The following is a 14582-nucleotide window of genomic DNA, read 5'->3' on the forward strand; positions in this document are numbered from 1 at the left end:
ATGATGCTCACTCGGATAGTCAGAGGTAGTAGAGAGAGATTGTGGGGAGAAGATCGAACACAAGTGTTACCTTAATGAACTTTTGCATACCAAACGTGACAAGTAAAGCCGTTGAGGTGATCAAACACTGAATTATCAGGGTAAATGTTAAACCTTAACCTGAAAATATTGGCCTGAGCCCTGAGGACACTGAGATGACAAATCTACCATATGGGTCGATGGGTTGAAGAGCAAGCGTAAGCTAGTCAGTTTTTTAGCAGAAATCCTTGACTTTTGAATTTAAGTCCAAACTCGATCTCATGATTTATAAAATGAAACCCATAATTTTTTTTTCTTTTAGCAAAATCCAACAAAAATTTAATAAGTTAATGGAAAATGTTATAGCGCGAGGGGGGGTAATGAAAATACGTAGTATGACATTAATTATATTGATTTGTACGTGATTTTGTCATGCGTTTTTAAATTAATATTTCATATCAAATTAAGAAATATATTAAGGGTAATGCTAAATGTAGCCCTTAGGGCTAAGAATAAGCATTTAATATATTTTCTAATTTGATATTAATTTAGGAATGCATGATAAAATTACGAATTAATGTAATTAATATATATATATATATATATATATATATATATATATATTTTAAATTTTTAACTCCTTATATGTAGCCCTAAGGGTTATGTATAGCATTTTCCATATATTAATTGCTTATTTGTAGTCTTAACTCGTAAGGGCTACATATATCATTACCTATAAGTTAAATATTGAAGTATAAATAATAGTTAGTACTATTATGACAAGTATTCATTAAAATATTTTACCATTTAATAGTACGTTAACGGTTAACTAACAATTAAACAAATAGATTAACTCTAACTAAACCCCAAAATACGAATCATAACCTGAGTCTTAAGTCTTAACCCAACAAATTACTGACAAATGTAGTAAAGGAATTTAATCACAGTTTTTGGGTTAGTAAACCCTTATAAATGTCAATGCATCAGATCTATAAACAACTTTCAAAGTTCTCAATCCCTATGTTTTACCTGCACACAATAGTCAGTTCCATAACTATTTTTAATTTCCCAACTTGACTTTATTATTTCATAATTATTGAACTATAATTATGCTGTATTTCCTACTGCCTTACACTACCGACCATTACAGCTTTAACTTTTACTTCTATCTTCGTTTTTTATTATTTGCAACAAAAGGATATTATTTGCGAGACATAAAATATTCCTTTATTGCTTATAATAAGAAACGGAGGTAGTATTTTTAGCCAAGATCTTATTTCCTTACTTAATTAATCTGTTGTCAGTTTAATTTGTACGGCTCAACTACTTGATCTTCCTTTACTTCACTCACTCTTTCAAGTAGTACAATTAGTACTGCTGTTTATTTTACTTCAACAGTGAACCAAAAAATAAAATTACCTTCTGAAGTTAACAGAAAAATGAAGCTACTGCATCATTTTCTTATTAGTGTATATTTCTGTCTGTTCTGTTTAGTTGTGGTTGATGCAAGAACAAATCCAGGAGACATAGAGGTATTGAAGGATTTGAAGAGATTAATCGACTCGAAATCAATAACACCAGGATCATGTCTTAGCTCCTGGGATTTTTCTGTTGATCCCTGTGATCATGTTTTCAGTGCATATTTTACCTGTGGTATCAGGTGTGACTTCAGTCTTGCAGGACTAAGTCGAGTCACCGAGGTTGCGCTTGATGGGGCGGGCTACTCGGGCTCAATCACTAACATTACATGGTTACTCCCATATCTCAACACACTAGACCTCTCAGGCAACTCTCTATCAGGCTCACTGCCTGAATCCCTTTCCAACCTGATTCACCTTCGACGACTTAGTCTGTCTAAGAATGCATTTTCTAACTCCATTCCAACCTCTATTGGCTCCTTACCTTACCTAGAAGAGCTCTATCTAGATGACAATCAACTCAGCGGGTCAATCCCGCCGAGTTTAAACAAGCTAAGTCACCTTACAGACTTTGCAGTACAACAAAATCAGCTTTCTGGTGAATTCCCTTTTTTAGGTTCTTTGAAAAATTTGTACAACTTTGATGCAAGTGACAATAACATTTCTTCTTTTGGTACTACTAATCCACTTTCTCTTCCTATTTCCCTCATTTCCTTTTCAATGAGAAACAACAGTTTAAGAGGAGAAATGCCTAGAAATTTCTTCCACATGCAAGACCTCGAAGTCTTAGATCTTAGTTACAATGAGATAGGTGGTACAATTACAGGGGAAGTTTTTGATCTTCCATCACTTCAACAACTCAATCTGTCTCATAATCAGTTCTCAGCCGTCAATTCGCCCAATGGTAAAGGGAAAAAAAGAGGGAATGTGTTGGCTGTTGATCTCAGCTACAATAAGATAAATGGGTTATTGCCAAAATTTTTGGCTGAGTTGCCAAATCTATCAGCATTGTCATTGGAGCATAACATGTTTACAGGGATGATACCCCCAGTGTATGCCCTCAGGGTTGCAACGGCGTCGTTTCAACGTCTTTTGCTCGGTGGGAACTACTTATTCGGGCCAATACCAGACCCGTTAAAGCGGGTGGAGCCTGGTTCTGCGACAGTGAGTTTGGTTGATAATTGCTTGTATACTTGCCCTGTTACTTTGTTCTTTTGTCAAGGTGGTGAGCAGAAAACACTGATTCAGTGCAAAAGTTTAAGGCATAGGATTCCTTAGGAGTTTAGTTTGGTAATTCATTTGGCATAATTGAGATGTGCATAATATATGCATGATCTAAGTAATCCTTTTAAAAAGAAAATTGGGTAAGGCTTTTTTAGAGGATTATGAAAATGGATACACAAAAAGAACTAATTAGAAGCAAAAAAATGCATATTATGTTATGCGAGCTAGGTTGATACATTTGCTTCCTATAAAAATGTGGAGTTTTTTAAATTTGTTATTCTGCTAATGATATCAAGTAGTATTTACAATTTTGTTGTGTCTGTTTTTGGGCTCTTGACCATAAAATCTTTGTTTTGTACTTCGCACAGTATTTTTTTTTTTGGTACAAACTTTTTTTTTTTTTTTTTAATGAACAAGAAAACTCATAATAACTCTTAAACTTATAAAAATAGTTCCACCACAAAATCACAAAATATAATAATGTTAACATTGATTTAAATACAAGTAGTTTTAAAAATTAGCAGGTGTATTCCCATAAATGTCGTTCGGATGTTGATCTTGTCAACACAGCTTTGAAAGCAGGATACTTAAAAGCGTATTCTAACTGCCGTAATTTTCTACTGCGTTTTCGACAATGTGATTAGTCTTCATTGAATCAACTACCAGCAATCGCCACCTTCCCATGCTCGCCGAACACAGCTCATTCCATCCAAGGGCTCCAATGGCAGTCATCAGAGTTTTCCTATTGTTGCAGCTCGTTTTCACTACCCAACACAACCTTGTTTTAATGTATATGAATTTCAAGAAGTGAAGAGCCATCAAATGACCAACAGCACAAAAACCAAAAATATCTGAGTCGGGTAAAAAGAAAAGAATGGGCTGCCTAAACATACATCTACAAAAAGAATGATTGACAAAATTGTAAAGATACAATGAATTGTCAAAACAGAAGATATGAACAAATAAGTAATTTCAAGTTTTCTGGTCCTCAAGTACACCATGTTTATCCCCCTAGCAAAAATTGGGGTCTAAGAAGTTATGTAAACAACGTGACCACATCTTTCCTGTATCCTCTTACAATTAAAAGCCTCGGAATGTTTTCCACCAAAAGATCCAAGTATTCCATATAAAATATAGATGGGTGATGGAGAGGTGGTGGTGGTAAGCTAACAAGTACCACAGCGGCCATTCTTGAGTATCTTAGCATTGTTGAATTCAACTTCAAGGTAGTGTAAAGAAACTTCTCCACCTGTTGCTCATTCACAATTACAGGTTTACCATCAGCCATCAAAGGAGTGCCTTCCCTCTCAGCTGTTTCTTTCATCTTTGACATGTAATCAGCAACTCGACGTTGTGCAGCTGTAAATGCTTCGATTGACTCATCCTGTGCGGATCCACCATCTACTTGTACATCCCATGTTTTTATTGTAATAACAATTACTTCTGCCTGCATACGGAGATCATAAAGAAACTTCTTTACATCTCCTTTGAGGCCTTCGGCATCAGTTTCCTCCTCTGCTATGCAAAAGACTTGAATCTTGCAATTCTCAAAGCTCTCCTTGGTCAAGAGAAGCTGGGAGAGAAGAAGCATGAGACCTCCATCCCGTACAATCCAATATAGATCGATTGTGCCAAACTGCCGTTGAAATACATTGGGCCATTCCTCAAGACCCTTGACAATGACAACAGCCTTGTTTGCTACAATGCAATCGTTGATTATTCCAACAATGGTGGATGGAATTTCAATTAGGTTTTCACGACGCCAAATTTCAGGGTACCGCATTACCACAATGTTAGGTTTGAGATTTCCAAGGCCCATGGTTTGGACTATCCCACGGAAGCCAGCAGACATGTAAGGAGCGACCACTACTTCTGCAACACCCTCACACTGCTTGTATTCAATGTACGTACTCAACTGCTGGCAGGCAATTTTAGCATCTTCAGCACATTCAAGATAGTCCCCATCAAGGATAGAGACAAAGATTGACATTCCACGACCTTTCTTTTTCACACAATTTGCAAAATCTGCAAGTTTGGGGTGACATGGTACATTTTCTGGTAGCTTGCCCCAAGGCCGGCAGAAGATCAATGGAATAGGATACCAGTTCTTTGCATGCACCTGATTTGCTGAAATTGCTATAAAGTTAGGCACATGGTACAAATAGATTTATTTTTTTGGCAACGGTACAAATAGATTACTTAAATGAAATTAAAAAGGTATAAATAAAGTCCACTTCTTAATAAAACCAATTGCACAATCTTACATTGATTTAAATTGGTCTAGATATAAAGAAGTAATTCACAGATATGTAAACAATCATATTGAGATTATGACCCTCAACTGTAACCAACATCCTACAAAGTCAAGCACCATAGCTAGTGGACAATTCTGACTGTCAGCAGGTTTGAACAAAACCAAAAGCATCAATGCTGCCTATGATGATATGATCTTAAAACAAGTGTTGGGTGATTGTAAATTAAGTTTCAAACAGCTGACTGGTACTAAAAACATTCTAAAGCACCATATATGCTTAGCCTATGATCAATGTCCAAATTTTGTACAAATTTTACCTATCCACAAACATAGATCTTTGACAAGAAAATGATAGCATTAGAAACAAAAATTAGAATCCTTAAATCAATACCTCCAAGAGAACGAAGACTTCGAAGGGCAAGTTGAAAATAAGCACTCTTGAAACCATCACCCCAATCTCCTGCTTTTCCTTTGATGCACACATATTTGTATATAAGGCATGCAAGGGCAAGAGATACAATTGAGAATGACCACGAGATCAAGAACATGATCACTGCAATACAAACCCTGAAGTGAATCAAAATTTTCCCAAAATGAAATCAACCCAGATTACCACGCAAATTCATTAGTTTGGAACAGCAAGAAGCCTTAAATGAATCAGATAACTGAGAAGACGGGGGAATGAAACATTGCAAAAACCATGTCGGTGTCTATGCAATCTAACAAGAAGAGTCTTGTTTGGCGCAAATGCGCACCATTAGTATTAGTTAGAGTAGCCAGTACAGGATTGCATAGATACCGGCACAAGTGCCCAACCTCTCAGCATAAAATATTCTGGGTAACATCATTCAGTTTAGTTAGTTCCTCTCACTTCCACTTCTAGTCCCTTTCCTTCCTCTTATAATGCTCCAAACCTCTCTTAATGAGATGGAACTTTATTTGTTCGCTTTCGTCCCTCATCTTTTACCAAATATATATTTCTCTCACATCCATAAGATGTAGAATATTCTATGGTGGCAACTACAGCACCCCAAAGCATGTTTTCGTGCAGCCTAGATGCCTTTTAAATTAGAAATGTACAAATTCCTAATCATCAACCTTTTCAGAGTAACAATTACCAAAAGATGCCAGATCATGAGTAAATTTAATACTAATAATAATTAAAATAACCATACCTATGCAAATAGTTGCTCCAATAAGTGAGAGGTAATACTTTGTCTAAAGATTGAACATGAATGCTGGCACAAAGATGTAAATTGCTATAATGATGCCAGTTCGTTTCTATTACACACCCCTTAATTTTCTCCATCTAAGAACAGGGAGATTGAAGGAAGGTGAGGTGATTTTTTTTTTTTTTTTTTTTACATGTTATGCTTATATGCTTTCATGTTAGATATTATCAAAGATTTATATAATGCTGTTATCAAGTCAAGCCTGTTGCTATAAAATAGAGATATTAGGGGTTAAATTATATTATAGGTAACACTGTTATCAAGTCAAGTTGTGTCAAAGCCTCAAAGGTTGCAGACAACCAAAATTTGTGCTATTTGAGACAATTTTCCCTGACCACAAACAAAGCATATAAAAGACCAGCTAATAAAGGTATTTATGGATGCAAACTACTGAAAGTCAGGTCTAGGCTATCTAAAGCCCCAAAACCTCCCACCACGAAATCCCCAGGAGCACACAAGCTTTGATCCTGGCTCAAAGTCTGCCTCCCCATGATTCCAACATCAGGTCTTCTAGAAAACCAGAATAACCCACATAAAGACAAACATATCAAGCACAGCCATGCAAGGTACGTTCACCTCTTAATATTTCCTAAGTAACATATCATCTCCTAATTAGTACCTGTAAAAATACCAGCACTTGGCACAGCACTAAGGAATGTTTCAACAGCTCCCAATACGTAACTGGGGACAAAACAGAGAAACATATAAAATAAGTCACAATAAACATTGCTTGCAAGTCATATTAGGTATCACTGCCACAACCCCCCACCCCCCCAAAAAAAATAAGAAAAAAAAAACAACAAAAATAAAAGATCTAAGGTGAGCACTCACAGAGATGCAGCGACTGCAGTTCCTAGAAAAAAACAAAGTCCAATGCTGACACCAAGCCAATGAGATAATATGGCCCCCCACCCTGTAATGCACAAATACAAATTTATTTCATTTCATACTAGACAAATATATGTATTGATTTCACACTATAAAAAAATGATTCCCTAAAATACATGCAATTATTCACATATATAAAGTACATGTCTCCATAATTGCATGAAAGCTAACAAACATCAAGAGATCTTATTACCAAATTGATTTTGGACAAAAGGGAAAAATACAGATCGCATATCATATATAATATAATGCATAAAATAAACCATTGCTCACAACAAATTCAGACCCAGCAAACTGGTAGATCAAAAATTCAAATTGGATTTTAGTTGGGTCACCATTCAATCTCCTACCAGGTCATAACTGATTTATGCTACATTACTGATTAGGTACAGTCTCTCAATTCAACCCATTTAAGGTTAAAGTACAGGTCGTAGATTGATCAGTCTTACAAGGTCTACGGGTAATAATTGGATCAATATAGTATTGCTTTTCATTAACATGCAGCCAGGTAAGTATTTATTTGGCTTAATGATAGTTCAGCCCAACAACTAAATTTGCATATGCTAACAGATTACCTTTGCATACAATCATCATCTGCTATCAAACAACACAAACTAGTTAGAGTAGTCACTGCTAAGTTTACCTTCATTGCACCATTTGTTGCAATTGCACTTAATGATACCGCTGTCAAGAACGTACACATACAGCAGAACGACACGAGAAATAAGGACTGGCCTATGCCTGCCATACCAACAATCCTGTAAAATGCACAAAATAAAGCAAAAGGAAAAATGGCTCAAATAATTAAAAGCAACCAAGGTGGAGAAAGATAAGAAAAGAAATTTAAATAGCTTAAAAATTAGAAATCTAATAGTAGTAGTTAAATTAGTCAGACTTTTAAAAGAAAAGACATGATATCCAAGCCCTGCCCGTGTAGCTATTGAGTTTTCATCGAAATCAAAGTACAAAAGAAGCAAATTACCAGGTAAACCGGATGTAGTATATGATTCCCAATATATTTTGCAAGCATGGCAAAAATACTCCCATCAAGGTTCCCAATTTGACATCAGCATCCTGAATAATAATTACACATCAACATGTTGCAAAATGTAATCAGGATTTTTGCTATAATAACTTACACAGAGGATAATAATAATCAAAACAAAGGCAACTATTTTTAGACCAAATTTTAACATACATAAAAACAAAATATTCTTGTTTCTAGTAACTACCCACAAGAAAGATCTGAGCCCACAATCAAAAGAGTAGCTTCTTAAGTACAACGAACTTATAGGTCCACTCGTGTAAAGATACATTCTGTACCATATCTCTAAATGACTTAAGAAAGCCCGCCAAAGTACGAAGGCAGCTTGAATATAAAGTGCTTTTAAGAGTTCAAAATAGTGGGACTCCAAAATGCCACCTCATGAAAAGGGTGAGACCGTGAGAGCAACCCAAACAAATGTTTGATCCTACATGTCCCAACTAAATTGTACCTTGTCAAGTACAGGGCAAGCAAACTGGATCAATAAGAAAGATGCATCCAATAGTTTATTTCTGGACAGTGGAAGAACACCAAAGGATAGAGGACAGACAAGAAAACTATGTGTGACAGCAAGCATATTAGGAAGATTGAGCAGTTGAGAGGTTGCAAATTTGAGGAGTATTTGACTATTTCTGATTTCCCAGTGCACCCTATAAAATTTATAGATATATGTCTATAACTCTATAAGAGGAGCAATCCTAATTTCTTATATCTGAGTAGTTTTGATGCCATTATTAAGCTATGTTATCATTATAGATGTCTTCAAAGTTGACCACTGTTCCTTGGCACTACTTCACATGATTTCTTTAAAATAAACAACAAAGGAATACTTGGCAAAACAAAAAGTGTAGAGGCTTCATGTGTAGATAGCATCACAAAGGAAAAGAAAATAACTCCCTTTTCATCTTGTCTTACTATTCCCTCATTACAAAAGGTGTAGAGGCTCGCTATATAGATAACGTCACAAAGGAAGAGAAAATCATGGGCTGTCTACAACTCCCTCTTCATCTTCTCTTATTATTCCCACATTGTTCATTTTGTCCTTTTATTCTTATTTATCCCTTCCCCTCAATGACAAAGTTAATAACTACAAACTGAATGATATGAAAAGGCATAAAAAGTGCAGACAAACTAGAAGTGACAGAAAAATTGCTAGATAAAATACCAAAATACCTTTGGACACTCAAGCATAATAGACACATCCTCCCCATCTCTAGGACTAGACGGGGCATGACTCTGCTCTCCAGTCATACTGAAAAATTAAATCACCAAGGCACAAATCAAGGTTCCGTTACAATAAGCTACCAAGAGAAATTAGGCCTATCTTCTGTCAGAGGAAATCAAGAAAATCTAGTTAAGTAAAAGTGCCAGCTATAGGCATGACCACATGAGCACCTTGAGCAACAGCTTTGAAGGGCCCCACATCTTTTTTTATTCTTTTTTAAATTTTGACCTATAAAAAATAAAATAGACAAAATTATATAATATTCATGCAACACCATGTTTTCGTAAATTTGATGAACTTTTTAAATAAAATGTATGAAATATTTTGTCGATGTATCACCTATGAAATACGACTCTACTGTTTAGGGGCCATTTTTTAGTTTTCGCTTTGGGCCACGAAATTGCCTGAGACGGCACTATTAATTACCTCAATGTCACCAATAACAAAGTTGTTTTAGTAATTGAACTTTGTTTGCAACATGCGGTTGGGATGGTTTTTTTATCGTAAGAAAACAGGAACAACAAACTATACTATAATAAAACACAACAGTTAAACTAAACTGCATATTCCCATTGCTAAGCTAGGCCAAACCAAACCAAACCAAAATGATACAGCTTGTAATTTAAACAACAACATGGGGACACCTATACTTCCAATCTTTATTTCATCATATCGAAGCCTGAAGTAAAGGATAGTCTTTGATAGTCAGACAATAGGCTGTTAAAATTTAAACCACATATTAAAACTAGGAATGGGAAAGCAAGTCCATTTTGCAGCTCCTTTACAATAGCCTCATACAACTAAACTGCAAAAATAATGAAATAAAATGAAGATCCAGATAAAAGAGGAAAAAAGAAAAACCAAAGGGAAACACTTTGTACCTTCTAAGGCCTAAAATATTCACAAGAGAATCAAAACCAAACAATTCCAGTTTTGACTCCCTGTGAGTACCATTTACATCAGCATGTGAAGCTGACGAGCTTTCACTCCCATCTGGCCGCATGTCTTCCTCTGTGCTGACATTCATTTTTCTGCCAAAAACAACAAAATGGCAAGAAACGCTATAAAGCATATACTAGTTGAAGCTTTCATCTAAATTCACTCAATATTACATTTGTGCAATGTTATCAATATATGCTTCAGCATGGTATAGTAAACATCAATAGAATGACAAATCAGAAAACTATCAACAAATTAAAACATGCACTATGATTCACTTGAGCAAACAACAATGAGGCACAACACTATAATCTAACGAAAAGATCCCGCTTACCGGGGACAGTTAACAATCCAAATTTTTGTTAAGCATATTAAATTGTGTTAATTGTTGAAATGAAAGATCTCCTTGCATCAATAAAAGGACAGGAACTCGGCTCCTAAAGATCCAACACAACAGCTGAGAGTAATTTGGCTGGCTCATCGAGGTGCATATGGAAGCATATGGTGCAAGATATAGGCATATAGCATCATTAGAAGTGTTATGTGTGCCCAAGTCCAACAAAGAAGTCTACCCTTAACCCAAAAACTATTAATCCAACTTAGTATTAATTTAAAATTCGACCTGATCCCAAAGCCAACACATATCTGACCTGACTTGAACAGCAATTTTATAACTCAATACCGACTGAAAAGATTCAATTTTCAAGTGAGCTACTTACGTTGTAATCAGCAAAGGTGCTACATAAACGTAATAATCAAGTCAATCCACCTCCATAGACAAAGTGCAATCTAGCTTTTCTGTATCTTAATTGAAACTAAATGGGAAGCCTTAAATTGAAAGCAAATACGGCTAATACTAGCAATACATACCCACTGGAGTAGGAAAGGGCGGGAATTCAACTCGTCTTGTGCTCCGATTACAGAACAAAGATAAGTAAATGGATCTTGGATTGGATATTACTATACCAAATCATCACAAATCTTATACAGCTATCTCGAGCTCAATTCAAGACCATCCCTCCATTCATAAAACCTCGTCCCTTAAATAGTGTATTAAATTACCACATTTCAATAAAATCAACCAAATCCAAGTAATTACAATTCAATCAACAAAATTAACAGTAATAATCTAGCTCAAATGAAATGTATACATATCATCAACATAATTTAGCTCAATATACTTGACCAAATATAAAATTCAATCATTCCAATTCCAATGAACAAAATTAAAGAAAGAAGCAATAAAAAATTCAAACCTTGAATTGATTGCAAATATTCTGGGAAATTGAAGCCGAAATTCAAGATCGTAGATCTAGGGCAACAACAATCAGTATAAAAACCTTATTCAAATTACAAAAACCGAAAATTGAATCTCAAATTGAAAGAATACAATATAATGTGATTGAATCATAGTTTAATTGAAGAAAAATCTTACCTGTGAACAAATTTGACTATTTAACAAAAATACACAAAGAATTTAGCGAAATGTGATGGAGATCGAAGAAAGATTCAATTCAAAGGTCAAAACATCTTCAAACCAACTAAGATTATTCAATTTAAATGAGTTGATTAAATTCTCTCATTTGGTCTGCTTAAAATTGAAGAAATTTAGAAATCTCAGAAAAAATTTATTTTATTTTTTTATTTTGTTTTTTGAAAATGGATGTACTACTTCGCTTTAATTGGTCATGTTATATGTTGTACGGAGTACTTTATTTTCTATGCATAGGCATTTTTTTTTAAAAGAAACTTTAGTTGGGGAATATTATTAAATCACATCAAGTTTCGTCAAAGTTGTGAAATTTTGAGGAAAATTTACGGTCCATTCAAAACACGACTCACTAACATTACGTCTAGCTATTAAATGTGCTAGATTATTACCCGCCCGACGCACATGACAACAAATAAAAGACTCAAACTCGACTTTCAATCTCTCTCGATATCCTCGTAGAACAACATCAAAGGAGAATATCCCAATGTCTCGTTGTTTATGGTCTGCACAACCGTAAGAGCATCACACTAAAGTTCGATCTTTGTGAAGCCTAGCTGATGAGCAATCTGGACACCAAATCTAGCAGCAGCCACCTCAGCTTGTTCCACCTGTCACCTGACCTTCACTCTTTGCGTAGCAACAGCCACCAACGTCCCCAGTTCATCCCTCAACGTCATATTAAGGTTTCGATGGTAATATTAAGGTTTCGTTTCTGTCAAAAAAATAAATAAGGTTTCATTTATTAGTTACTCCGTACAAATTTACAATCGATATGTTTGTACTAACCACTTCATAGCTATTGGCTGTGTTTGGTGAAAAGCTGAAAGCTAAAACTGATTATGTTAGTTAATTTTGACTAGCTGATTATATTAATTGATTTGACTAACTTATTTTATTAGCTAGCTGATTATATAAAAGTGTTTGGTAAATAGCTGATTGCTTAAAGTTGTTTGAATATGTGAAATGACTAATAAGCTAATTGTGATGGTAGGTAGTTGTAGTTGTGGTTGGATTTTAATTTAAATGGGGTATAAATATCATTTCACCTTAAGATATTGTATAAGCTTATTTAGTGGAATAAGCTCTTTAAATAAGCTTCCTACCAAACACCTTGAATTAGCTTATTTAAGGAGTAGTCAATAAGCTAATGTTGGTCAAATAAACTAATTTTGCTCAAATAAGCTAGTTATCAAACACAACCTTGTGATCAATTTTTTTAGAAGTATGTTTAGTTGTTCCTGTCAAAAAAATATATATATATGTTTAATTGTTGATCTAATTTTTATTTTTACTAGGGGTTCCAACGCGTGTGATACAGTTAGATCTTCTAAAAGAGTTTTAGTAGTTGGTGCTATGTTTTAGGGCCGTTTGCATGGTATTTTGTTGTAGCTATATAGTTATATAGCTAGATTGTAATGTTGATTTTTGTTTGCTATGCATTGCTTGTTGTACACATACCACAATGATAAATGGGAAATTTTACGGACATTTTCGTTTTATATAATACTTGTACTATTGTTGAGTGCTTGTACCTATATACCATAAACTACTCAAAATAACATTTGAAAGGTGAGAAATACCAAAGGCAAAAATGAAACTTCCTTGGAAGAAATATGGAATACATCAAGCCACTAACTCAAATTAAATACACAAATGATCCTACTCAAAACATATCTCTATCATTTTCCCTAAGGTGATGTTTAGAGACTTTAAGTATACAACCATTCTTCCAATCCCCAAATGATGTCTAAGGCAAACTCAAGCCAAACAATTGTCAATCCCTCATAATTTGTATTGGTGTCCAACCTTTTTGCTATGTCCTGGCCAGATGTGAACAAAGTTAGAAAACAAATTATTACATTTAACATATGGAGTAATATATATTAGTATATAAAAAAATTGTGCACAACTTTACCTAATATCTGACCTTAAATCTTACTTTCCTCCTATTTATCATTTCATGCAACACTAGTGGCTACTTATCTTTCAGTAAGCCAACATTAGGATATAGTTAAAGATAAAATCCCAATTAATTTCAACAACGAACAACAACAACGACGCTTCTCCATTCAAAATTAACGTTTCTGTATAAATTAGGAAGAATTAAAACAATAAGAGAGAGATAAGCTACCTGGGATGGTTGTAGGCTGTTACAGAAACTATAATTTTTACCTCTGAGTCATCAAAAAACGCCATAATTTACCCCAACTTAAATGTAGATTTACAGAAATAAAAATCTAGGTTAGAAAGTGACCAAATAGAATGAGAAAGATGAATTAGATGATGAAAAATGAGAGGGTACGGTGTGCCTTGGAGGAGTTGGAGGAAGAGAAAACGAATTGAAGAAAGGTTTCAAAATTTAATGGGGGCAAGGTTTCAAACCCATAGAAAAGAGGGGAAAGGTTTCAAAATTTTAATGGGGGCAAATAGGTAAAATAACACTTTTAGGGGTATAACTGGAAACACACTATTCATAAGAGTATAGTTATAGTTTTTATGAGGTAGGGAAAAGAAACATTATTTAATTACATTTTTTATTACGAAAAATATTATTTAATTACTTAAGATTTTATTTAGAGTCGTTTTTACGGTCTTACCCCTGTTATGCATTGTCTCTCTTTATGTAATTGGTATTCTATTTTACGGAGTACTAAATTCATTTACAAATGCTTACTTTTATGATTAAATACGACAAAATTATTTCAAAAAAGAATTTTATGTCCCGAAATTTGCTTAAAGGTCAAGTGATCTATTAATAATATTAGCTTGTAGATGAAAAAAATTAAACCTATGATGACTGGAATTTTTTTATGACAACCCAGTAGTGAGCTTCAAACTCACAAAAAT

General features: G+C 34.5%; 1 protein-coding gene and 1 pseudogene across 1 annotated transcript; one reads left to right on the forward strand and one right to left on the reverse strand.

Moving 5' to 3' along the window:
* The first annotated feature begins 1426 nt into the window (after positions 1–1426).
* Positions 1427–3471, forward strand: LOC110723320 (leucine-rich repeat receptor protein kinase MSL1-like). Its single transcript, XM_021902668.1, has one exon. The coding sequence runs from the start codon at positions 1458–1460 to the stop codon at positions 2712–2714; it is 1257 nt and encodes a 418-aa protein (XP_021758360.1). The 5' UTR covers positions 1427–1457; the 3' UTR covers positions 2715–3471.
* An 83-nt stretch (positions 3472–3554) lies between these two features.
* Positions 3555–11941, reverse strand: LOC110723319 (annotated as a pseudogene).
* Between the last annotated feature and the right edge of the window lie 2641 nt (positions 11942–14582).

The sequence above is a fragment of the Chenopodium quinoa genome, unplaced genomic scaffold (genome assembly GCF_001683475.1).
Source record: "Chenopodium quinoa cultivar QQ74 unplaced genomic scaffold, ASM168347v1, whole genome shotgun sequence".
NCBI classification, from domain to species: Eukaryota; Viridiplantae; Streptophyta; class Magnoliopsida; order Caryophyllales; family Amaranthaceae; genus Chenopodium; species Chenopodium quinoa.

What these genes read in the sequence shown, in the direction of transcription:
- LOC110723320 (XM_021902668.1), top strand. Translation starts at nt 1,458, where the DNA reads ATGAAGCTACTGCATCATTTTCTTATTAGTGTATATTTCTGTCTGTTC.